Source organism: Neoarius graeffei, chromosome 7 (genome assembly GCF_027579695.1).
Source record: "Neoarius graeffei isolate fNeoGra1 chromosome 7, fNeoGra1.pri, whole genome shotgun sequence".
Classification (NCBI taxonomy): Eukaryota; Metazoa; Chordata; class Actinopteri; order Siluriformes; family Ariidae; genus Neoarius; species Neoarius graeffei.
Genome location: NC_083575.1, coordinates 68,229,098 through 68,256,474, shown reverse-complemented (window position 1 = coordinate 68,256,474; position 27,377 = coordinate 68,229,098). Strand labels below are relative to the sequence as shown.

Genomic DNA, 27,377 nt, shown 5'->3' with positions numbered 1-27,377 from the left:
TCCACCAAATCAGTTCCAGGGCTGGTTCGGGGCCAGTGCTGGTGCTGGTTCACAACTCGTTCAACTTGCGAGCCAGCTGAGAACCAGTTTGCTTTTCCATAGCTCGCGGTGCTAAGGGAAGCCACGTCATTACGTCGCTGTATACGTCAGTTACGTCGCTACGTTTGCATAAACCTTGGCGCGAATATCGAAGCAAAAACAACACGGAAGAAGCAGCAGCAACAACAACAATAATAATAACAGATGACTTCGCGTTTGTACAGCTGCTGCCTCTCGTCGCTTAAAAATGGCGATCTTTCGCGGTCTTGTTATTGTTGTTGGTCTTAACAACTCCGCCCCCCCGCTGACGTAAGCGGTTCTTTCCTCTGGCCCAGCAGAGAGTTGGTGCTAGCCTGGAACCGGTTTTTCTGGCCCCAGAGCCAGTTCTTTGTCAGTGGAAACAGAAAACCCGGTTCCAAACTAAGCACTGGCCCCGAACCAGCCCTGGAACTGCTTTGGTGGAAAAGGGGCATCATATCCTACAAGTAGAGTTGATAGATATTAGGTTTTAAATAACTGAGCATTCCTTTAAGATGAGGAGCCCTGGGTTTGCGTTCATACATAAAATTAATTAATTTGGCAGATGCTTTTATCCAAAGTCTCTTTCCGGTAAGGACGCGTTATAACAAGTATAAATGGCAGTAGGGAGGAACGGCTACAGCTACAACTGAACATGAGGGCTGGTCTAATTCTGAGTACATAGACTTGGCAATCACTAATCACAAAGGATTAAAACAATGAATAGCAATCCTACAAGTCGAAGAAATAGTTAACTAGACACCTGAATCTTTACTACCAGGTCATGTCATATAGAGCAAGTGTTCCATTCTCATATTACCTTTCTCACAGTACGGTTCTCCATCCTCCATATGAAAGAGGCTGTTTCCAAATGGTTTCCCACACGCAGCACACACAAAGCAGGTAGTGTGCCAGGTCTGCCGCAGAGCATGCATCACTTCCTGTTTAGGACACAGTGGGCATAGTGACTACCTACATACGTACCATGTTTAGAAGTATGTGGGTGATTAAGTGTGTCTCTTTTTTTTGTGTGTAGGTGCTAGAACTCACTCCCATGATCTTAGTGCTACAGCGAGCACAGGTAGGGGCGAAGAACTCTCTGTAACAGTTCTCACAGTAAACATTATTCTGCTCCTCCACAAAGCTGACATCAGCCAGAGATGTGTGGCAGTAATGGCAGTTAAACTCCTCCGGGTGCCACGAGCGGCCCAGTGCAACCAGGAAAGGCCCCCTACACCAGAGCGGTGATCAAATATTAAAAGATAACCCATCATTTTACTGAAATCACACAAAATTGACTGAGTCAGTGGTATGAATTTCTGTGCTTTATGTTTGTGTATGTTTATTATTTCACACCTGATGATGTTGTTGCAGAACCCACACATCGGTGTCCTATTGCTGGCAGCAAAGCGCTCTGCTCTCTGTGCCACCCCACGAGCCACCGGTGGGAAAGGGCCTGGGATAAAGGGGGCTGCGGCAGGGCTGGGGGCGGCAGGGGCAGAAGAAGGGTTGGGGATGTAGGCAGGAGGTGGTGGGGCCGCAGTGGGAAGAGGCTGCACTTTGGTGCTGGTGGTGGTGGTCTTGCCGGGGTCAAACTTCTGGGCAAAAGTGTCATCCATGACCCATGGGGGCCTGTTGGAGGATTGGGCAGGGCCAGGAGGGGTGGGAGCAGGAACATGAACTGGGGCAGGAGGAGGAATATGAACTGAGGCAGGAGGAGGAACATGAACTGGGGCAGGAGGAGGAACTTGAATAGGGACTGCAAGAGTAAAAAGGGAAAGGTTAAAACACTCAAAAATCATCCTAGACTTTATAAAACTTTTTTTTTTAAATGATGATACTGTTTATGTGCAGGCAGTAATGGCATGTGCTAATTTGGTTGTGCACCAGCTGATATTTTCCAATTCTTTCCCAGTTAATGCACCCACACTGGTATGGGCAGAGCAATGAAACAGAAGGTGTGATTCGACTTCGTTCCAAAATTATCTTACATTAAAGCCTTTTTGGGACTGTCTCCTAGTGCCCATTTGTGAGACACTTATTGAGACTATTGAAAGCGTCTCTTAGAGCCCTCTTTTGGGAGCCTCCTCTTAGAGCTCACTTTCAGGAGTGTCTCTTAGAGCCCGCTCTTGGGACTGCCTCTCTGCGAGCCTGCTTTTTTGGGACTGCCTCTAAAAGCCAACTTTTGGAACCTTCTCTTAAGGTGGTATTTGAGGGCAGTGGTTAAGTGGTTCTATGTTACTGATCAGAAGGTCAAGGTTTTAGGTCCCAGCACCACCAAGCAGCCACTGTTGGGACCTTGAGCAAGGCCCTTAAAGGGCATATCACAGGTAAATTCAGGAGCAAGATCAATGTAATTCTCCTGTTTTATATTAAACTTTGGTCAAATATCTGTAACATTCTGCATTCTTTGCAATTTTTTTACCTTGCGCAATATCAGAAAAATTCAATTTAAATCAAGCCATTTGAGGAGAATTGGTCCGCCTCTGAAAAAACTTTGCATTTGGATTTCTCGGGAAACACTGATTTTCGTGACGTCGCGTGCGGGACGCCTCCTTCTGAATCCTACGTCAGCGCTGGTTTGTTTATGAGAAAACGACCTGGTGGTTTTCTGCACATTTCTTCAACGTTATCACGTAATTATTAAAATGGTTAACAGATGTATCGTAGGAGGGTGTAGCAACACCAATCTTGATGGGATTAGTACTCATCGTTTTCCAAAAGACCGGACAATGAGAGAGAAATGGGAGCGCTTGGTGTACACAGGCTGTGCACTGAACCCGTGCAAGCTCTCGCAGCCTGCTGGCGCTTCCGCAGGTAACGTCACGAATCTGGCTCCAGACTCCCTTGGGATTTTTCCAGACGTGTTTTGTTATGATGGCCTTGTGCAAAATGACCCTTCTGGATGAATGTGTAAAGGGACATACTTTCATATAAAAAAAACACAAAATTGGTCCAGAATATGCCCTTTAACATTCACTGCTCTGAGGGCACCGTATCATGGCTCACTGCGCTCTGACCCCAGCTTCATAACAAACTGGGATATGCAAACGATATGGAAAGAAAAGAATTGCACCGTGCTATAATGTATATGTGACAAATAAAGGTTTCTTGTGGCAGTGGTAGCTCACCAGTTAAGGCCATAAGGTCAGAATGTACACTAGTTATGTCACTTCAGGAGTGACGCAATGGGGCAGGCTGCCCATTTGAAGGCCTGGCCCATCCAAAACCCACTGCTGTAGCTAGGAGTTACACTGCAGCCTTGTCAACATCATTCACAAGGTTGCATTAAGTGACAGCAACCAGTATAAATTTTTGGTAAACTTTTCAATAAAGAGTTTACCTTCTCTGAAATGGACGCCACGTTGTGGCTTTTCCCCCTGCCACTCGCATCCTGTAACCAGAGGATATAACAACAAGAAATGTATTTCCATTTCTGTTAACACTCAAAGAAGTTCATTGAGAAATGCAAGATCCAAGGCGAAAATAGTCGTTTTTAAACTATAATAAAATTTCTTAACAAAATTACTGTTGCATTTAGTTGATATGTAATATTAGGCAATACTCAGTACATTCTGTGATAACCCTTTTGTTGTGTTCATGTTAAGACTATACATGGGCAAAGTGTGTGTATGTGTGTGTGTTACAGTATACAACTGGCATTGTTGACAGTACTATGCCTTGTGAACTGCAGTGAGTTAGGCCACAAGCAGGCTTACTGAACTGTCAAATGAACGAACTCTTGAGTGATAGCCTTTCAACTCACTGGCCATTTTTTTGGTAACTGTTAAAAAAACATTACTTAATATCCATCCATTATCCGTAACCACTTATTCTGTGCAGGGTCGCAGGCAAGCTAGAGCCTATCCAGGCTGACTATGGGTGAGAGACGGGGTACACCCTGGACAAGTCGCCAGGTCATCGCAGGGCTGACGCAGAGACAAACAACCATTCACACTCTCATTCACACCTACGGTCAATTTAGAGCCACCAATTAGCCTAACCTGCGTGTCTTTGGACTGTGGGAGAAACCGGAGCACTCGGAGGAAACCCACGCAGACACGGGGAGAACATGCAAACTCCACACAGAAAGGCCCTCGCCGGCTGCTGGGCTCAAACCCGGACCTTCTTGCTATAAGGCAACATTGCTAACCACTACACCACCGTGCCGCCCGATTACTCAATATGACTTGAAAGATTTTATCTGTAACAAATAAAAACTAGATGGGCGCTCAGTAGAGTGCATACCTCCACCAAGACACATATATCAACATCAAAATCACTTGATCCTAGGATAATGCTAAAGCTGTAAACCAAATTTCATCAAAATCCGTTCATTACTTTTTGATTTGCATTGTGAACAGACAAAATAATCCTGGATCCACATACTATACACAACCAGATTTGCATCAAAACCTAATCAGTTGGTCCTTGTCCCATGGCCCACATTTCTGTTGGGAACAGACAGACAAATAAACAGAGGCGAAAATATAACCTCCTCCAACAAAGTTTTGTGGGTGGCTAATCTCAGTTGTGGATAATCAGTGTAAAAACAGAGCCCTGAATCTTTTCAGGACAATTACTTTTTGAGTTCACAAACTGGCCAGATTGTAAAAAGTGCCTCTAAAGTATTTAGACGCATTCTAAACATGAGGGAAAGGAAAACGTCACTGAAGAGTCTGAGGAGTTACAGGCAAATGCTACAACATCACAAAATATAAAAGCTTATCAGGTTTCAATATACGAGGCCTTGAAGCACCAATATGGATATAAAGAAAACCTGGATTTATTGATGAGAAAAAAATTTGTAAGCATGCTTTTGTGCCGAGTAATGTTGATGTCTAACAATATTTTTGTGGAACTACCAAGTCAAGCAATTTACTATTGATGACAGAAAAATCATGTGGTCTTTAAACACATTTTGAGTAACATGAATAGACCCAGGGGTGGCACGGTGGTGTAGTGGTTAGCGCTGTCGCCTCACAGCAAGAAGGTCCGGGTTCGAGCCCCGTGGCCGGCGAGGGCCTTTCTGTGTGGAGTTTGCATGTTCTCCCCGTGTCCACGTGGGTTTCCTCCGGGTGCTCCGGTTTCCCCCACAGTCCAAAGACATGCAGGTTAGGCTAATTGGTGACTCTAAATTGACCGTAGGTGTGAATGTGAATTAGGGTTGTGTACCGGTACTGTACCGTGAAAATCGATTCGGTATAGGTCCAAAATACCGGATCATGAAGTACCGGTACTGTACCGATATAAATTTACACCAAGTATCTGCTTATTTTGTGACTGAAGATGCGTAAATCCTACCACAAAGACGAAAATTTAGCACTGGAAAAGACGTAAAATGCAGCGCTGAAACTTGAAATCAGAGCCATCTTTGATTTGAGATCCTCTCGCCACAGTCTCACGAGACATTGCGAGAGCTTGGCTGATCCAGCGTTCTGATTGGTCAAAAAGACTCAAAAGCAGGTCAGCCATTTTTCCTTTGCTGGCATTGGCGATCTTTGCTGCTTTGTGTAATTTTGCCGTGTAAGTTAAAGGCCGCGGACTGCGCGTAGTCTGTAGTACTCAAGTGTAGTCACTTCTCGCTGTGAGACAACTTATGACTTTTTGTCCCAAGTTAACTAAGTGTGAGACTGAGAAGTGAGGTAGGAAACCTAGTTATGTTCGGTTTTCTTTGAATAAAGATACTGACAAGTTGTCAACAGTTTATTAATGTTTCTGTCATTATTGAAGAAGTTCAGAAGAATTTGTCAAATTGTTCAGGTACAGGTCCGGACCTGTACCTAAACCTCTGTACCGGTACCTGTGCCTGATGTTACGTTTAGGTACGCAGCCCTAATGTGAATGGTTGTCTGTGTCTATGTGTCAGCCCTGTGATGACCTGGTGACTTGTCCAGGGTGTACCCCGCCTCTCGCCCATAGTCAGCTGGGATAGGCTCCAGCTTGCCTGCGACCCTGTAGAACAGGATAAAGCGGCTAGAGATAATGAGATGAGATGAATAGACCCAGAGATGTGTTTTTATGTTTCTCAGAACTGGATGTGTTGTAGTTACCTGGAGCAGTGGGGTAAGCTGTAGGCACAATGGTGGCAGTACTGACCATTTTAGTTGGAGACGGACCTACAGGGATGTGGATGGAGCTCTGCTGTGTGGGCGGGGCCTGTTGAGTAGGTGGAGTTGTTTGAATGTGAACAGGCTGTTGAGCATGTGGAGCTTGCTGCATCGGCAGCTGCTGTGCATACTGGCTGCTGCTGGGGAAAAAGATAATACCCAGAGTGACCTCACTTCTATTTGGTGTACAGCTGATTACCAACTAATACGACATTCATTGTATCGAAGACCCTTTCACGCTGTAGGTAAAACGCATGGATGCCTGATCATAACCAGTTCAGAGGGTCCAGATGTCACATGAACTTACCTGAGTTTCTCTGTTCATCTTTTTAGAGGTGAAAATTAGTATTTTTTTTAAACAACCAAAACCCACATATACAGAGAGAGACAGAACCTGGTGTCAAAGAGACAGCGTTTAAAAAGAGAGGGAGAAAGAGAGAGAGAGGAGACCCACCATCATCACAATGAAATACACAGGTATTTCACACTTAGATACTGGTCAGAAAGGGTTAAAACACAAATGGTTAAAGAAACATCATTAAAGCATAAGTATCATCCTTAGAGTCAGTAGGCTAGGAATCGAGAGGGAAAGAGAGAAGAGCAGGTTTGTTATTTACTCTGACACTGTTATGGAGGGAGAGAAAGAAAGTGGCGGGGTTGACGAAGAGGCAGTGCTGCACCAGTACCTGATGGCCGAGGTTTGGTACTGTGATCTGTAACTGGATGGGGACTGCATGGTGAAGCTACAATGCAAGACAGTGAAAGAAAGTGATAGTGCAAGTGTGTGAGAAAGAGGCAACATTCGAAATACTGAGATTTCCACAAAAGCCATGTACACCCATAGCTGTATACCATTAAAGCAGATCTGAGCTATTAGAGTTACTATTATATTAGATTTGGACTTGAACTTGCTCTTGTTTTCCAAGAAAAATGAGGACCATCGGCAAACAATTCAATAGTAATTCGCTTCCTGGTCGTTTTTTGTTTAAAAATGGTAGCAGTCCAACTTTATATCCAGCATTTTCTGTTTTCCATTAGTTGCACTGCGCTGTATAGCATAGCAGATCAGATCGGTTTGTTTCATAAACCATGCTTTGTTCCTTTACATGCATATACAGGCAGATGTTTCCTTACATCTGGCTCAGGCCTGAGGGTAGCAGAAACAGATGTCTGAAGGTCACTGCACTAAGTTACAGTATGCGTGAACATGGCAGCAAAACAGGATGGAACATTATCATTTTATCTATGAAAAACATGCACTCACTCACTCACTCAGCACAAACTAAACAAACATATACTGATGTGTCCATGTACACAAGGTTGTCAAGCCAAACAGGAAAAGCTATACTATGTCTGGCATAATTTGTAATATTAGTAATAAAACACTGAACAACAACACCACAGTAATAATCATGGTAACGTCATGGTCAAGAGTGTAACAATAACAGTTACCGTAAGACATCACAGTAAAGCTGTAGTTAAAGATGTAGTACACATGGTTTCCATAATAAAAACCATGACAGCATTATATTTTAACATACACTCACCAGTTACTTTAACAGGAACTTCTGTACACCTCATTCTCATTCATGAAATTATCCACAATCATGTGGCAGCAGCATAATACCATAAAATCATGCAGATACAGGTCAAGAGCTTCACTTAATATTCACATGGTCGTTGGGCTGATTTGAGTATTTCAGAAACTGTTGATCTCCTGGGATTTTCACACACAACAGTCTCTAGAGTTTACAACAGAATGGTGAAAAAAAAAACCCACCCAGATTGGTTTAGCCGACAGGAAAGCTATTGTAACATATACTAGATAGAGACTGACTAAAGGCACAGTAATTTGCGCTAGCTATTACAAACCGGGACGTCTGGTCACTGTACTGTATAGATCCGGAATGGTAAGAGATGGAGAATGACGCTTAGTGAGGAAAAGTAGCGCCCTGCTGCCCTGAACAAAATAAAAAAATAATAAAAAACCTGATGGAAAAAAATCATGAAAAAAATCACGTTTTTCATGAATCATTCTGGATCACCACCAAAAGTCATAGCAACGTAATTCAGCCCAGAGGTATTCTCTTCATGTGAAATTTGGTGATGATTGGTTGAAAACTGAGCTCCCTCAAAATAGTGTCCTAAAAATGTTAGAATAACAATAAGAAGATTAATAAAGTAGAAATATCCTGAGTGAGAGTAACAATTTGCGTTAGCGCTGTTGAAGCACAGCATACCGAACCTTAACGTAGAGAGCAGGCGATCGCATTGGGTTCTGTGCCTATCAACCAATCTTAAAGGAGAACTGAAGGCAAATTTTTTATTATCAAAATTCTATTTCTCATTTTATTAAATATAGAAATGCATTTCTGACAGCTATTTTGTCACTGCTATAGCAAGTTATGAGTGTTTGAAATACACTACTGTTCAAAAGTTTGGGGTCACCCAGACAATTTTGTGTTTTCCATGAAAAGTCACACTTTTATTTACCACCATAAGTTGTAAAATGAATAGAAAATCTAGTCAAGACATTTTTCTGGCCATTTTGAGCATTTAATCGACCCCACAAATGTGATGCTCCAGAAACTCAATCTGCTCAAAGGAAGGTCAGTTTTATAGCTTCTCTAAAGAGCTCAACTGTTTTCAGCTGTGCTAACATGATTGTACAAGGGTTTTCTAATCATCCATTAGCCTTCTGAGGCAATGAGCAAACACATTGTACCATTAGAACACTGGAGTGAGAGTTGCTGGAAATGGGCCTCTATACACCTATGGAGATATTGCACCAAAAACCAGACATTTGCAGCTAGAATAGTCATTTACCACATTAGCAATGTATAGAGTGGATTTCTGATTAGTTTAAAGTGATCTTCATTGAAAAGAACAGTGCTTTTCTTTCAAAAATAAGGACATTTCAAAGTGACCCCAAACTTTTGAACGGTAGTGTACGCTATGTAATATATCAGTCCATATGTCAAAACAATGTCGTCGAAACCTGTGTGAGACATCGTAGGACGGAAGTAAAACGCACAGAGGAAATCAAAGTGACCAACATCTGCCAACGTTGTCAAAAGAGACGTGCGTGCCCTCTTTCGAATGCTGATGTAATCAAGCCGGAAGTTTTGTTTGTTTTGACAGCGATCAGGAAAGTTTGAAAAAAGTAGGCAGTAATCGTCACTTAAAGTGCTGATGACACGTTTTTGACATCTTTGGCGATGTTTTATAAGATAAAAAGTAATTCCCGATGATCCATATATTAATTCACGAAGGCGCCTATTTTACAAGTTATGATAAAAAACGCGGCTATTTGGGCAAATTTGACGGGGCTGCAGCACCCAGGAGACGAAGGAGGAGGAGGAGCTATATGACGTCAGCGAAAGAACCTTCCTCCTCACTTACCAGTTTGTTATTGATGCGACAGGTGTTCAGTTTATCATTATTAGTATTATTATTATACATTTTATATATATATATATATATATATATATATATATATATATAGTTATTATGCCTTCGCGTTGTGTTGCCAGCTTTTGCTCCAAAACCCACAAGGATGGGGTAAGTTTATTCAAGTTTCCCCGAGATCCCGAGCTGCATGCGAAGTGGGTGAGGCAAGTCAGGCGCACTCGTGACAAGTGGGAGCCCTCACCAACATCCGTCCTGTGCTCTGAACACTTCGATTTGGATTGACACCCTTCCCAGCTTAAAGGAATCTCTTGGGTGTTCAGTTCAGCACAAACGTGCTGCTACCATCAGCAGTGCCTACAGTATTCCGGAGGGGGTCTACTAGTAGCTATGCCGGATCCAGCAGTCGCCTGGGACAAGGCGACTCCTCCAAAGACAGTCCTCCTGTCAGAGCATGTGTTGAGAAACGACATAAGATGAAGGTACGTAGAGCTATAGAGTGCTCCGACATGATGCTAAAAATAGTAACCATGCGGTCTGCGCGGCCATCTTGGAAGCGACTCGCTCCAGAGCGCTCAGAGTACACATCATAGAGTACACATTCATGATAATCATAAATGTAATCATAAAGTCGGCGTGATATCAGTCATGTATTTGCTTGTGAAAGCTTGTTTCTCAAAGCAAACACTGAGGGAAAGCTAACTTAGCCAGACAAGTAGGCTACAGATTGTCATTTGCTTACGCTGATGTAGGTTATCAAATATTTTGCTTCATTCAAGGATAAAACTAAGAAGCCATAAACTAGAAGACGTGCCTGCCAATATTATCCTAAATGTATCACGGATCAGGCATAGTCGTAAGCTTATTATGTTAGCCGTTTGCATGCTCCATTAGGAACTATGTATTCAGTGTAGCATACGGCTTACATGATATAAGCAGTGTTTACACATGCAAGACAACAATACACAATATTAAAATATTGATTCCGTAACATTTTGAACAAATACGGGTTGACCTACCAATCCTTGTTATCCAACCTTGTGGTGTTCAATGCTGGGCTGTCTGCCTGTCCGCTGTTCATCTCGGGGTCGGAGTCGCTCTCAGATTGCACAGTAACAGGTTCAGACCTGTACGGTTGGATGCATCCGTGTTCGTCATCACTTGATTCTTCCGATCTATCCCACTCACAACACAATTCTAGACTCCCAGAAGAGGAAGAGCTAGAGAGTTCACCGTCGTTTTCATGCACCATTTCCATTGAGTAGAACAGCCAGTGAACCGCAGCGTGTTCTTCCACTGACGTCACAACATGGCCGCGAGCCACGGACCCAGTTTTCTTGCGCTGTGCAATTAAAAGTTGGATATCCGCGTAACAACAGCTTCTTGTCACGTAATTATAACAGAAATCTAACATGTTTGCCATGTTGTATAGTTTATTTAAGAAATTGCATAGAGTCATGTTCGTGTCATCAGCCCTTTAAACTCGTTTTTGTGCAATATTGCGTTTGGAAAACAGTTTTCAAAATGGCGGCACTGACACCTGGCTGACACTTCACGTTTCGAAGTCTCGCACAAGTCTCGTGAAGATCGCGCGGATAAGCGACGCCTGCCGTGGACCAAACGAACTAAATTCAACATGGCTAAAAACCGAACAGGCCGATAAGTATAATATTTAATTGCAATTAGTTGCCAATACGAGTCACGATATAAGTTTACTAAAACCAAAAATGCAATTGAATAACACGTTAATTAAGAAATAAAGCAAGTTTTAAAATGACTTCAGTTCCCCTTTAAACTGTCCAGTTTCTGTGAGCCTGTAACTGTGATTGGCTGATTAGACAATTGCATGAATAAGCAGGTGGATACTGTAGGTGTTACTGTTAAAGTGGCCAGTGAGCGTATGCCAATCTTAGCTACCATGAAGTGCTACAATAAATTAATGGCGGTATCATAGTTCAGAGTTTGAGAACAATAGCTACCATGAAGTACAACGGTAAAATTATAATGTTTCATAGTAAATCTGTTGTAAACTATTTTAAAAAATTTGAAACAGAAGATGCAGTTTGGGAGTTTATAATACACTACAACAGTTTATGATTATCAGTACATTACTTGGAAAAGTACTCCAATTTAGAGAGATATAACAAGCTAATTAGTATTTCAAAATGTGATGGGGTTTGTTGCTAAATAAGTGTTATAATTGCAGAACAAACCTATAGTAAAATGGCTCATTAGAACATTTTCACTAAAATCAGATTTTTATAGTCATCTAATGATCTTCAGTAATGCCTTTCCCGGGACTTCTGATTGGTAATTCACCCTGGATGGCATGCCAGTGGCAATTTATAGTCTCCAATCCATTGATATCCTACTGATATGCTTTGGAGGAAACTGGAGAATCCGGAGGAAACTCACATGAATACGGGCAGAATATAGAAAACCAAGCAGACACAGTAACCTGAGCTCAGGATCAGACTGGGAACCCTGGAGCTGTGAGGTGGCAACACTACCCTCTGCACCACCAGGCCATTTTTAGCTGCCTTAACACATTCTAATTCTGGTTAGAACAAGTATCTCATTTTATGTTTCAGTAATATTAGCTAGGCATGTAACGATATATCATGTGACGATAAATCGTGATTCAAATTGATGATGATTCAAATCAGTGAAATAAAAAATAAATTGCAATTATCATCAGGCTGTGTAATCTTTGTTTTTCCTCACTGTAATTGTGTTGTTTAGACAGCAATTACAGCTATAATACCGCACAGTAGTGGGAATACACATGACTTCACTATAGACCCTTCCCACGTGACCTCACGACAAACGCAGCCGCCATTTTGGACATGAACTACCAGTAGTCTACCACAGCCAACAACGAGGAACGACGGCGAAGCATCGAAAGGAATATAGCCATCAAAGAAAGTTTTTACTTTCAGCAAGACTTCCATCATGCCATTATATTGTTGTGCACCTGGATGTAGTAACCATCAACACGCAAGGCAAGATTTATCATTTTATCGGATCCCAACAGATGCTGACCGACGGAGAAGATGGATGGTCTCTAAAATATTGGCAAAATGATGTTTATTGACATAGCAATCGTGTGTAACGGGAAGCATTTGCATATCCGAAGTGTTGTGTTTACATCAAAGATAAAATAAACCGATATGACGACGACTGCTGCTGCCAGGTTGGGGACACAAACTAGTAGAAAGGAAGTGTGCCAACAGACTTCCTTTGTAGACTGGTACCAAAATCCAGAATTGTGACACCCAAAGGCATTTTTGAGACAAAGTCGGCAAACAGTCTTATTTTGTCAATTTGGGTGTGCTGAATTCAAATCTGCAATATGCCGAGCTCTATCTGACTTCTGTTGACCTCTAGAGGTCACTGAACTTTGGGCCTGTAAACGTCTCAGCTGAACCCAGTTTCTCAGCTTTCTAAGGAATGAAATGTACTAAAATGATTAATGAAGTTAGCAAATGGCCTTGTTTGTTAAATGTTTGGGTGCTGAATTCATTTTTCATTTGTAAAACGACATATGACCTCTGATAACCTCAAGGTCATTAAACTTGGCCTATGGAGCACTTGCATGTGACGTCACATCCGCTCCAGATTGTAGACAAACGCCATCTTGTCGGTTAAACGCCATATTTCCGCTGTCTTTCCGACACTGACTTTCATTATTTTTCGCCGAAATATTCAAATATTACCGTGCCACAATGCCAGAGAGTTGTATGGCATATAAATGCCACAACAGGAGAGGTCAGAAAACGGGAAGTTAGTTTCATAGGCTGCCACGGGACCCTGACAGGCGCGCAAAATGGATTGCTGCTATCGGCCGGGCTGATCCAAACAACAAGAACAAGGCATGGGTACCGACTGGAAGGAACGATCACTGGCGCCTGTGCAGTGACCATTTCATCTCAGGTTCGTCATGTATTTATTTCAGTATATCCATGTGGTTATTTGCAGCATAAGTTTATGACTTGCTCTAATAAAAAATTCTGGGAAGTGGGAGCCTGAGAAAAGGGTTGGGGCGGGGTGGATTGGGTCTTTAGCGGTGTGGTATGAAAAAAAAAACAGTAAAGAACTTATAAGAATTTACCACTGTCTTAGTAGTAAATCCTTATAAATATAAGGATAAATCCTTATAAGGATTTATAAATAAATATATATGCCATGTATGATTCAACCATAATCGGCTGGTCAGTGCTATGCTAGATACTACTGATATATCTAGCATCAGTTCTAGTGCTCAATACTTAAGTGACTTACCCGTCCAATGAGGATTGTTATTTTCTTCTTTACAAGATGCCACATCTTAGGGGGGCTGACAAATCCTGAATTTCTGTAGAGATAACTGTCCAAAGATTTATAAGCACGCAGTGCTTCACCACTGAACAGCGAGGGAAAGTTGATGAGGTAATTATACACGTCCGGGTATTCCACCTCTGGCAGTTCAACATCCACTGACACGGTCGTGAAAACTACGTCCGGTAAGCCATAAGGGTCACTAATCTGTAGATCGTTTATTTTAGACATATATCTAGTTATCTGTTCATTAGAAAAATGAGCCGTGTAATCCATCAGTTGAAATTGATCCATTCTGTACACGAGTGCAGCAGTATTCAGCGGTGTTTTTTACCGACAAGATGGCGGCTGTTAACTTTCCGGTCACGTGACTGCAAGATCTCTATAGGCCTATGCATTTAACGGCATTTTTAAACTGACTTTACTCCCCCAGAAAGAATATGAACAGACAAAAAACAAATAGAAAGGAACAAATACAACATTAAATGCCAGTCCATGTACATGTGACTTACTTTTCACAATGAGAATGCCGAGGCGATCACCTTACATAACATTGCATTACATTTAGCGGTTATTGTTTATACAAAGCTACTGAAAAAAGGACAGATTCAGCAGCATACAAAATGTGGGGGCATACAGGGTATACAGGGTTAGTATATATGAGAGTTTTTTTCTTTGTTGTTTGTTTTAAACGGGGTAAAGCCTTTACAAAAAACAAACAACAAAGAAAAAAACTCTCATATATACTAACCCTGTATACCCTGTATGCCCCCACATTTTGTATGCTGCTGAATCTGTCCTTTTTTCAGTAGCTTTGTATAAACAATAACCGCTAAATGTAATGCAATGTTATGTAAGGTGATCGCCTCGGCATTCTCATTGTGAACAGTAAGTCACATGTACATGGACTGGCATTTAATGTTGTATTTGTTCCTTTCTATTTGTTTTTTGCCTGTTCATATTCTTTTTGGGGGAGTAAAGTCAGTTTAAAAATGCCGTTAAATGCATAGGCCTATAGGCCAAGTTTAATGACCTTGAGGTTATCAGAGGTCATATGTCGTTTTACAAATGAAAAATGAATTCAGCACCCAAACATTTAACAAACAAGGCCATTTGCTAACTTCATTAATCATTTTAGTGCATTTCATTCCTTAGAAAGCTGAGAAACTGGGTTCAGCTGAGACGTTTACAGGCCCAAAGTTCAATGACCTCTAGAGGTCAACAGAGGTCAGATAGAGCTCGGCATATTGCAGATTTGAATTCAGCACACCCAAATTGACAAAATAAGACTGTTTGCCGACTTTGTCTCAAAAATGCCTTTAACTCCTTAAATAAGCACTTTTTTGAATTTTGGTACCAGTCTACTGTGGTCGATTCTGCTTTAAGGTAAGATGCATTTAATTATTCGTCTGCTGTGGGTTTGGAATCGGTAGCCTGACCGATTCGTTCATGTTTGTGGTACCATTTGTTTGTTGACGCGTGTTGAAATGGAAGATTGGTTGTTGACATGATTTCCAGTGATGCTTTGGTGCTGCTGTGGATCAGATGTGTTGAGTAGCCAGACTGTTTTTTTTTTCTTGCGTGTGGTATCATTGTTGACACGAGGTTGTTTTTTGAACATGCCAATGCGGACACGATTTCCCCTGATGAGTTGTGACTTCAGACGCCATGCGTGTGTGGAGTCCGCGTGATATGTGCGTAAGATAGGCTTCTCATGTGTTTGGAGATCCGCGCTCTGAGACAAGCGCAAGCACCCCCCCCCCCCCCCCCCCCCCCCAAGGGAAAAAAAGGGACCCCCCGAAAATATCGGCATAGTTCGAACACTGGGTTGGAGAAAGTAATGGCAAATAGTGAGTGCACAAACCATAGAAGGTAAACTGTACACAGCGCCAGGGCAGTGTGATGGTATGTCTACTTTTAGATTGTGTTAGCTTATCAATGAACACACTCGTCACTCGACGAGTTTCACGTCTTTACGACGGATACTTAAATGTGTGTTAGGTATTATTGTTGCAGTCTAAGCAGTCATTGTAGCAGCTAGATGAGCGAGAACCGAAAGGGTCTGTGCCATAAACCGTTATTTCTTCATGTCCAAAATGGCGGTCGCGTTTACGAAGGTCACGTGAGTGAAAAGGGTCTATAGGCAGAAGTAACACAGCTCTAAATACACACACACACATACACAAAAAAAAGATCTAAAACGGGATAGAACTATTGCGTGCTTGACTGTACAAATAGATTTAACAAGACATCTGAGCTGTCTTTTTAGAAACTGTTGAAAGCTAATGAAAAGAGAAGAAAATGCAGGTAGTACAAATGTTTATGAAAGTTTATTAAAAACAGGCCTATTTGTTACCTTTTTCATTTTTAATGAAGGGAATAGCTTAGTTAATATATTTAACTTCAACCTTTACAAATGTGGGTTTATAACCTTTACAAATTGTTTGTTATTAAGAAAATGAAACAAACTTATTTTTAATTTAACAAAATGAATATTTAAGTTAATCAAGAATAGGAAAATAAATATTGTACTTTTTGGGGAATAAAATGTTTTTCAAAAAGATCATGGAAAAATCAAATTTTGGATCAAATGTCATGAACCAAATCGAATTGTAAACTGGGTGAATCGTTACATGCCTAATATTGTGTTTTCAGAGAAGCTCTGTATTGCATTAACATCATTGTTCAAACTTAACTAGTAAAAGCAGACATTTTCAGAAATCTATGTACGTGTTTAACAAAGTTTCATCACCCCACACCACTTTCAGTTTCACTCCAGTCCACACTGCATCAACCTCGAGGTTGATGGAGTCATAAACCAAAGACAAAGCAGAGTAGGAATGCTGAAGAAGCATGCATGAAGCCCTCCATCAGATTTCAACATTGTTAGCAAGCAATTTTTTTCCTTATCATGTAAATGAAAGAAAGCAAAAACCTAAAAACAGATAGATAGATAGATAGATAGATAGACAGATAGACAGATAGATAGATAGATAGATAGATAGATAGATAGATAGATAGATAGATAGATAGATAGATAGATAGATAGATAGATAGATATCTTATCGCCACTGTCTTGACTCATTTGAAATGTCATTATTAAGTTTAACCCCTTAAACTCACAGGATCGGTCATTACATCCAGACTTACATTCCTCACTACATAACATTCCTATTAGCCAGGCTTATAGTGCTCAAGTCGGACTCTACCCGGCTCATGTCCTAATTTTAAGGACTCGTGACTCGACTCGGACTTGAGCACTGATGACTCTGACTTGGACTCGCGCATTAACTGCATTCGGACTCGTAAATTGTAGACGAGGATTCGGATTTTTTCTTTATTTTTTGTAACATGCCATAATAATTTGGCATAAGATATTTATATCTACATTAATTTTTGTACTAATTTTGTGCAAGAGTGTCACACCTGCACGCCTTGGCACGTGCATCAGATAGACTCTCGGGCATGCTCTAGACAGTGCGCGCGCCAAGCGGACTCTCGCGCGCACGATTCGCACCTGTACAGGATTAAGGCGCAATCAGCGCGCCGATATAAAAACTGTGAAAACACACTTACTTTGCAAAGTATTGAATTGCGTTGCTGACACATTACCGAGCCTTATTTCTTTGTTTGATTTCCTGTTTCTCGTCTTTGATTCTGCCGAGTCTACGATAGCCTGTTTGTGTCTCGCTTGACCTATATTGCCTGTCTCACTGTTTTATGATTTTGCCTGCCGTTCTGCACTGTTTACCTGTCTTCACTTGTATTAATAAACACACCTTCTGAATTTCCATCCGTCTCCCAACCATCTCTGACAGAATACTTTGCACTCCCTGATAAAGAGAAGCACATTCATCTGTTCATACGTCATGTTCAGGAACAAACTAATGTTAATGGTGCTAAAACAGCCACCGTCAAATGGTGCGGTTGGAGTGTTGGACTCGACATTTTCTTTAATGACTTGGACTTGAACACTGGGGACTCGAGGTTTAGTGACTCAACTACAACACTGCTATTAGCTTCGGTGAAGTTATTGAACAGTTATTCCACACAATCTCATCGTACATGAGCTGATAGCCGAAGCGTTGGCTATAACTGAGTTGGCTATAAGCCATGTACGATGAGATTGAGTGGAATAACTGTTTTATTCTATTCACATTCACTGGATTTGGAGAAACAGAGCATTTTTATTTTTTGCAAATTCAATAAATAAAAATTTCTACAAAATGTCCAACGAAATCATTTCCATTTAGAATGTAAACAAACCGGCGAAATGACAGCAGCAATTTGTGAAAAATGCTATAATAATCTCATCTCATCAGGGATGTTCACACGGCAACTTTTACTCCGGTGTAGCACCGGGGCTGCCCCGGTAGAGCGTTCACACTGTACGAAGTTATAGCGGTGTAGCCCCTGAAAGCTGCTTAAACCGGTGCAAATCTAACCCTGCTTGGGAGGTGGTTTAAGAAATTTACTCCGGAGTAAATGCTAGTTTGCGGGGCAGCACCGATATAAAATGGGACGTCTGAACGCTACAGGGGTAGACTCGCTACGTGTGAGGAGAGTTGATTACATACGGGCATTGCATAATTTGCATCCTGGTATTTTGCGCTTCCAAAATGACGAATATCAACAACAACAGAACTGCGTGTCTTCCAGTGTTGCCAGATTGGGCTGTTTTAAGTGCATTTTGGCGGATTTGAACATATTTTGGGCTGGAAAATGTCAGCAGTATCTGGCAACACTGGTGTCTTCATCCACGTTGTTTTCCCGCCGCTTGGTGATGCCATGACAACCGGGAAAAGGAAGTACATTTTCACGCATGCGCATATTTCATTTCCGCATTATTACTATTGTATAGCACGGTCGCAAAAACTGCCATGTGAACACAAGTGGGGCTGCACCGGTGCTAACATGCTTTTCTCTAGTAAGCAGGTTTGTGACGTGTGAACGCTCCACAAAATTTACACTGGTGTAAGATATATCGCAACAAAATACATCAGTGTAGCATCGATACAAATATGTGCTGTGTGAACACCCCTATTATCTCTAGCCGCTTTATCCTGTTCTACAGGGTCGCAGGCAAGCTGGAGCCTATCCCAGCTGACTACGGGCGAAAGGCGGGGTACACCCTGGACAAGTCGCCAGGTCATCACAGGGCTATAATAATCTCATCTCATCTCATTATCTCTAGCCGCTTTATCCTTCTACAGGGTCGCAGGCAAGCTGGAGCCTATCCCAGCTGACTACGGGCGAAAGGCGGGGTACACCCTGGACAAGTCGCCAGGTCATCACAGGGCTATAATAATGATTCTTGAAAAATAAAAAAAGATATGTTCTTATCATCAAATACTTTTATTCCATATGCAATTGTTTTTGTTTTGTTTTTGGGGGGGGGGGTTGTTTTCGAGTAGAGTTTTTATTTCGTCCTCGGTTGGTTCAGCAACACACTCTGCCATTTTGTTTTTCTCTACTCACAGTATATGAGCTGATAGCCTAGTAGTAGAGTAGCCAATCAGAGCATGTGATTGCTCATATCCAGTGAATGTGGACAGAATAATTAATAGTAGATACTGACTGATGTGTTTAAAGATAAATATCTGGAACGTTAAGGGGTTAATTACTCGTCTGATATGTACAGCTAAACAAAATGTATACAGATGATTTAAGTTAAAACAAGTCAAATGAGACAAAGGCAAATATTTTCCATATGCCATTTGGATAAACTCAAACCAATGGGTTTTATAGTTCATGGAGAGCTGCTGGTTAGTATTTTTAATTTTTTTTTTTTGTGTGTGTATATATAGAGTGCAGGGACGTGCAGAGTGAACACTGGCGAGCATGGGATGGTGGAGCTGTGCATTACAATCACTCTCACTGTCACACCAGGATACTGTATCATGACATCACACCATTTGTGTCATCATGAGGATTAAAAATTGTGCAGCTGATAAAGTGCCATGTACGATTTAAGTAAAATTAAAGCCCTGAGCAAATGCATCCAGGCCTGCAGATGTATCTAGACCCACACAGAGGTTACTGACTTACTTTCAGTGACATCATACACTCACCGGAAACACCTATACTCCTGCACAGTCATGCAATTATCCAAACAGCCAATCACATGGCAGCAGCGCAGTACATAATATCACACTGATACAGGTCAAGAGCTTCAGTTCATGCACACATCAAGCATCAGAATGGGGAAAACGTGATCTCAGTGACTTTGACTGTGGCATGGATGCTGGTGTCAGATAGACCAGCTGGAATATTTCAGAAACTGCTGATCTCTTGGGGTTTTTTACATCACGTTACATGGCGTTTAGCAGACGCTCTTTTCCACAGCGACGTACAACAATTTTCACACACAACAAGCTCTAGAGTGCTTTTCCTATATCTGTATGAGTTTTATTCACTGCACTGCTGCCTCATGACTGGCTGATCAGACAATTTTTTTGTACAGGTGTTCTTATTAAAGTGGCCAATGAGTGTACAACACATCACACATTTTCGTTTCGTGTTGTTATGCTAACTGTAATAATCAGTCATTTGGAGATTAAGAAAATAAATAAATAAATCATTCCATAAATGTGTCAATCAGTGCTTCTTTCAAAGTCAAAAAGTTTGATTCACATGTAGTTTTAAGTTGCAGTTATTTTTAGTATTTTATCCCTTTGAAACCTTCTCAAAAAGCCAAACTATAATTTCACACAAAACCTCGGGGCATGGCAGGAGAGCACATGAAACTCAGGATGGCCAGACTGCAGGAAAATCACAAGCTAAAGTTAAACGTTTGCGATTCAACAGACTTAAAAGTCACATGTCCTTCTTAAAGCACTGTTTTTATAGCCCTGTATCCCAGCATCCTCAGCCACTCTGCACACCCCTCTACGATGTTAAACCAGGGAGATGTCTGTACCTCACTTTCTTTGCTTTTCCTGATTGCTTGCGTTTGGGCAAAGCTCTGCTTCGGAAGTATGGAGTGATTGACAGGGCCTCCAGCGCAGAGGTGGGCGGCGGCCCTTTCTTATACACATGGTTTCTTAATGGGAGCCAGTGAGAGAGGCATGAAAGATTGACTGAGGTTCAGTTCAGATTTACATCGTTCTCTAGCTGCTGAATGTCAATCTACTGAATGTGTGGAGGAAGATAAGCCACTAGTAAAGGGGGATACCTTTAAACCATATGCAGGGTGCGAATGACAGGAGTGTTTGATTAAGATTTTAACTTCCCAAAATAAAAGTAAGCTAGCTACATGTAGCAAGGCTGACACTGAACAAAAATATAAACGCAGCGGTCCATATTTTATGAAATACAAATGTTCAGATAGAAATTCATTTTCATTTTTATTTTCTATGTGCCCGAGCCCAGTCCAGACGAGAACGTCATCGCCCAGCAGTCAGGTCCAATCCTCGATGAGGTCTACGTGCATGGAGGCCAGCTTCTCTGAGTCGGTTTCTCACAGTTTGACTGCTGACCCTGCGATTGTGTCTCCCCATGGTCTCATCTGCGGTCCGTGTTGCAGTCCGGCACCGATCACGCAGGTGGGTCAGACGGATATGCCGGTCTTGTGCTGGAGTGGTGACACGTGGCCTGCGTGCATGTGGCATGTTGTCTGTGGTGCCATGCTGCTGAAATCGTCATCGGAGGCAGACTATCGTGGAATAGCACCCCCAATTGACGCCCTACAGCTCTGATGGACATTCCAGCCTGCAGCATGCCAATGGCTCGTTCCCGGTTGATTCTGGTCATCTGTGGCATCTTGACATTTGAACATTTTTGTCATTTTAGGGTGGCCTTTTATTGGCCCCACATAAAAGATGGTCATGACATGCATTACTCAGTGAAATTTTTGTCTGCAATGGTCACACCCGACTGGATCATGGATTATCTCAAGTCTGGGCACTGCTCAGAACTTGAATAGAGGGACATTTTTTTTTTCAAAAAATGTTTACTGGTATGCTATACTATCATTTGATGTAGGCAGAAAAAAAAATCAGTATCGGATGTACAAAATAAATAAAATCTTTACGTGCTGCGTTTATATTTTTGTTCAGTGTATATATACACACACACACACACACACACACACACACACACACACACACACACACACACATATAGCGGCAGCTACAATTATCGACACCTTAACAATCTTTTGTCCATTGCAAAAGTAGAAAAGACTTTCAATACATAAATTGCGCATGAATAATTACTCAAACTTCCACCAGAAGAAAATGTTGATTCACGATTACTTAGCGTATCAGATCATGTGACACCGTTCCACAATTATCGACACCTTTGTCCACAGTTATCGGCACCATTCCACAATTATCGACATCCAGATGATTACTTATAAAAACTTTTTTTTTTTTAAATCGGTATGTGGTATTAACAAAACATAGTTTTTATTTAAAATTTGTTTTACACAGACTTATATTTAGTACAATAGAGCTTTTATATAAATATATGGATGTCGGTGCGTACGTAAATGAGGAAGTAATTCTAATGTTTGTAAACAAATGAACTGATGATGTTTAACCCATGTCAGAAAATCTTTTTGTTCCACTTTCTAAGTGTTTATGTAGATTACATTTTGTCCACAATGGTGGACACTAGTGAAAGTGGTCATGATTATCGACACCTCACGTGATTTCTCGAACGCGCGTTTAGATACAAAATGGCGAGTATCAAATGAAAGAGAAAGAAACAAAGTAGGTTTCGACAAAGAGATCATGAAATATTGGTGATTCTATTTCCTTCACTTCAGACCGCCAGGGCGGTGCTGAAGGCACTAGTGGAAGGTTCTTTGCATCCGCGCGTTTCGAGAATCGCATACAAAAGTTGTCATCTCATGACGTACGACGTGCCTGCCTATATAAGGCAACATCCCACGTCATTTGGCCTCTTCTTTTTTCTCACGTTGGAATCGCATCTCTTCTATTGGAATTGTGTGTGTTATCAGTTAACTGTGGGAATACCTGCGACAATCTACAGTGCAGCTCGTGACTGAAGAGGACTTCAGTGGGACTCGACTCCACGCGAGCTCTTTGGTCGCTAAGGTAACTTGGTTAACATTATTTTGAGGTTGTTTTATGCATCGATAGTCACTGAATCTTGGATACCAAGTTTTCAGGGATGGCTATTATATCGGTCTTGTCACAAACTGTTCGGTTGCCGGCAGGTTTGTCAGTGTTGAGTGAGTTAGCGAATTGGTTGCCAATAACGTTAATGTGCACTTACAACTTTACGTGAGCATCGGTTTTCTGGTTGCTAGTAAATCGTTGTCTGTAGCGGTAAAGTTGCGCTTGCGAACTCGCTAGCCTTGGTTGCCAGGCTAGCAAGCAGTGCTACACCTTGCTTCTTTTCTTAAAAAAAAATCGTGGGTGAGTAGACACTGAAATGGATTCAGTGAGGTGTTCCACTTGCCCCAACCTAATGGAGGTGCTGGATGCACATGATCACTGCGCGGAGTGCCTTGGCATGCAACATCTAAGGGAGGCAATGTCTGATCCATGCCCTTCCTGCGCGTTAATGCCGCTTACTGTTAGACAGGCGCGGTTGGCTGGTATGGAACGTGCGTCTAGCAGTTTTCTGCTCTCGGATTCTCAGACACAGCGTAAGCGTAGGCTTTCACCACCAGTGCATGCAAAACAGCGCAAAAAATCTAGGTCTTCTGAGTTAGAGCGTAAAGTGGAACTGCTCTCATCTACAGTGGAGCGTCAGCTGCCTCTGCTTGCAAGGCCCCCCCTACAGCAGGGGCACAGGTAGGTACTGTAGAGGAACAGCCTGCACCGCCTGCCTCCTTGTCACCTGTTGGCTCATGTTCTCAGCCACCTGACCAAGAGGAAGTGATGTCTGTGGCTGCCTCAAACACCTTTATCAGTCAGCCTTCTTCCTCGATGCAGCCACCAAGCGAAGTCCTGCCAGGTGTTGAGCCCCGTGATTCGGGCAGTGATGTTACCTCTGGGCGATCTGGGGAGTCTGCCTCAGTGGTGGATTCGGTAGAGGCCACACTGAAGGCTTTGCTTGCATGTTTGCAGTTGGACACCCCGGCGCCTCCTACCGGATCTGAGAACATGTTCCTGCGCCGTGTTCAGTGTGCCTCTCTGGTAATTCCACAGTGTCGTGACTTTACTTCTGTGGTGGCCTCTGCCCTGGAGGCTGCTACGAAACCTGCCCGTCCAGACCAGATGTCTCACATGCTTGCGGCGATGCAGGACCCCGGTGCTGTTGGCTTGGGTAGCATGCCAGTAGTCGAATCAAGCGTTGCTTCACTCATTGTGTCTCCCGATGAAGCACTTCGGGAGCAGGTGCGTTGCCCCAACGCTGAGTGCCGCCACACAGACGAGCTACTTTCTCGTGCTTACAACTCTACTGCCTTTCTTGGCAGGGTGTCTAACTCACTGGCACACATGCTTGTTATGCTGCACTCGACACTCAACACATCATCGGCAGACCCACTGGCGGCTGAGGTACTGGAACTTGCACTGCAGGCTATGGGCGTCATTGCCAACCAGTGTGGCACTACCTTGGGCACCTTGATGCAAGCCCGTCGAAAAGTGTGGCTGGCTCAATCGCCTCTGCCAGAAGTATGCAGGAACAACCTGAGGCACCTCCCACTGGCACCTGGACAGGTCTTTGGGCCAGCAGCACAAGAGGCCCTTGACAGACGTGTGTCTGTTACAGAGTCTCGCTCCCGTCATGTGGGCGTAGCAGACAGTTATAACCAATCCAAGACAGGCAGAAGCCTTGTCGAGAGAAGTTCAGTTGTTACTACAAAAAGGAGCCATAGAGATGGTCGACCCCATTGTTCATCTAGGGGGTTTCTTTTCAGTTTATTTTCTCGTTCCAAAGAAAGACGGCGGGTTCAGGCCGATTTTAGATTTAAGAAGGTTAAACCGTTTCTTGAAGGTGCTTCCTTTTCGAATGCTACAAACAACAGATGTACTGCAAGCAGTCACAAACCAGGACTGGTTTGTGACCGTAGATCTCGAGGACGCCTATTTTCACATACCCATTGCCGCGGACCACAGGCGCTTCCTTCGTTTTTCGTTCATGGGAAAGATTTTTCAGTTCAGAGTTCTCCCCTTTGGACTTTCTCTGGCACCAAGGGTGTTCTCAAAATGTGTCCAAGTAGCACTAGAACCCCTTCAGAAAGAGGGCATAAGAGTGCTCCCTTACTTGGACAACTGGCTTCTTTGTGCGGCATTGCCCGAACAGGCCAGGGAACATACTCACCGGTTGCTACTACACATTACGGCTCTGGGGTTCAGGGTGAACCAGAGGAAGTGCAAACTGGTCCCAGTCCAGGCAACACATTTCATCGGCCTTGCCCTGGATTCGAACACTATGCTGGCCAGTCCCATGCCAGACAGAATAAGTTCAATTCTCACTGGAGTGAACCACCTTCGTGTCGGGGGAACTCAGTGTTATGTTTCTCTCCTTCAGCTGTTGGGGGAAACTCACAGCAGCCTCAGTAGTCATTCCTCTGGGTCTTCTGTGGCTAAGGGCTTTTCAGAGATGGCTTCTTCAGCTGCGTCTGTGTCCAGTGCGAGACAGACACATGAGGGTGAGAATAACACGCCGTTGCATGCTCACGCTAAGACCTTGGTCCCAGGCACACTTTCTCACTCGTGGAGTTCCACTTGGTCCCCCACCGGGACGGTGGGAGGTTATCCGGACAGATGCTTCCCTCATGGGTTGGGGTGGAGTCTGGCATCGGCAAGGTGTGAACGGCACCTGGCCTGCCCCGTGGCGCATGTCCCACATCAACACACTGGAGTTGATGGCGGTGTTTCTGACGTTGCGCCACTTTCAGGAAGTGGTACGGGGCAAACATGTAGTGGTACGTACAGACAATGTGGCAACTGTTTTCTATATCAATCATCAGGAGGGCACAAGGTCTGTAGCTGCACTTCAGGTGGCTCACAGTCTCCTTGTATGGGCTCAGGACAACCTCCTTTCCATAAGAGCATCTTATCTACCTAAACAGTATCGATGCCTAAACAGTGTGGCAGATGCTCTGTCACGCGGCAAGGTGTCTCAAGGGGATTGGAAACTGCATCCAGACACGGTGGAACAGATCTGGAAAACCTATGGGAGAGCAACTGTGGACCTGTTTGCGAGCAGTCAGACAACTCATTGTCTGACATGGTTTTCCCTGGGAGAAGAAACGGCAGTGTTGGGCCAGGATGCTCTGGCCCACAACTGGCCGAGGGCCATCCTTTATGTCTTTCCCCCTCTACCGCTGTTGTGGAGGACTCTCTGCCGTGTGCACGATCACAGTCACCATGTGCTATTGATAGCTCCTCATTGGCCATCCAGGCCATGGTTCCAGCTCCTGCTGTCACTACTAGTGGGACCCCCTTGTTAGCTGCCCAGCAGGCCTGACTTGCTGACGCAGATGGAGGGCAGGATTCAACACCCATGTCCCGAACGCCTGAAGCTCTGGGTGTGGCCCTTGGGGCCCTGGGGCTACTACTGGAGTGTTCAGAAGGGACCAGGAACACTGTGGTGAACGCACGTGCAGAATCTACCCGACGCTTGTATGCAGGCAAGTGGAAGGTGTTCTGTGATTGGGGTGCGGAACGCAACATCGACCCCCTAAGCTGCTCTGTTCCACAGACTTTAGATTTCCTGCAGCACTTTTTAGAGCTTGGCAGGGCTGCATCTACACTTAAGGTGTATGTTGCAGCACTAACAGCCCACCGTTCAGAGGTTAGAGGAGGTGTTTCACTTGGGTCCCACCGGCTGGTGGCAGCCTTTTTGAGAGGGGCATCCTCCTCATTTTATGCGGAGTCCGTCATGGGATCTGAACACTGTGCTCGAATCCCTTTGCTTGCCTCCTTATGAGCCCCTGTCAGCAGCTGACATTAAGTGGCTATCTATTAAAACGGCTTTTCTCCTTGCCATCACAACAGCCCGGCGTGTGAGTGAGCTACATGCCCTCTCAGTGAGTACTGTTTGTCTTCGTTGGGGCCCTATGTTTGACAGTGTTTCATTGTGGCCTAACCCAGCTTTCCTCCCGAAAGTCTTATCTCCCCAGTTTAGCAACCAGCCGATTTTGCTGACTGCTATACTGGCGGACAGGACGGACTTGCGTGCAGAGTTGTGCCCTGTCAGGGCTCTGAGGTTTTATTTTGATAGGATGGCAGCCTTTCGTACGACAGACCAATTGTTTGTTTGTTTTGGTGGTGCTCCGAGAGGAAGGCCTCTGTCCAAGCAGCAGCTCTCCCATTGGGTTGTGGAGGCAATCACCCATGCCTATGAATCTATGGGATGTACTGTGCCCTCTCCTGTCCGCTGCCATTCGACACATGCTCAGGCAACATCATGGGCAGCTCTCCGGGGCATACCACTCTCTGACATTTGTGCTGCTGCAACTTGGTCCAATACATATACAATTGCCCGGTACTACAGGCTAAATGTTGCGTCCATGCCATTGCTGTGTGCAGCTGTTCTTCCAGAAGGTGGTGATGCTCT

At 43.4% G+C, this 27,377-nt stretch overlaps 1 protein-coding gene across 1 annotated transcript in view; it reads right to left on the bottom strand.

The window, feature by feature from the left end:
* ldb3a (LIM domain binding 3a) overlaps nucleotides 1-27,377 on the bottom strand; it is a 157,591-nt gene that overhangs the window by 8,029 nt on the left and 122,185 nt on the right. The window contains exons 12-18 of the mRNA XM_060924999.1: nucleotides 20,817-20,934; nucleotides 10,595-10,860; nucleotides 6,111-6,307; nucleotides 3,401-3,451; nucleotides 1,414-1,816; nucleotides 1,108-1,288; nucleotides 878-998 (exon numbers count right to left, since the gene is read on the bottom strand). Coding sequence (XP_060780982.1) covers nucleotides 878-998; nucleotides 1,108-1,288; nucleotides 1,414-1,816; nucleotides 3,401-3,451; nucleotides 6,111-6,307; nucleotides 10,595-10,860; nucleotides 20,817-20,934 — 1,337 coding nt within the window. The remainder of the gene's footprint in view (nucleotides 1-877; nucleotides 999-1,107; nucleotides 1,289-1,413; nucleotides 1,817-3,400; nucleotides 3,452-6,110; nucleotides 6,308-10,594; nucleotides 10,861-20,816; nucleotides 20,935-27,377) is intronic.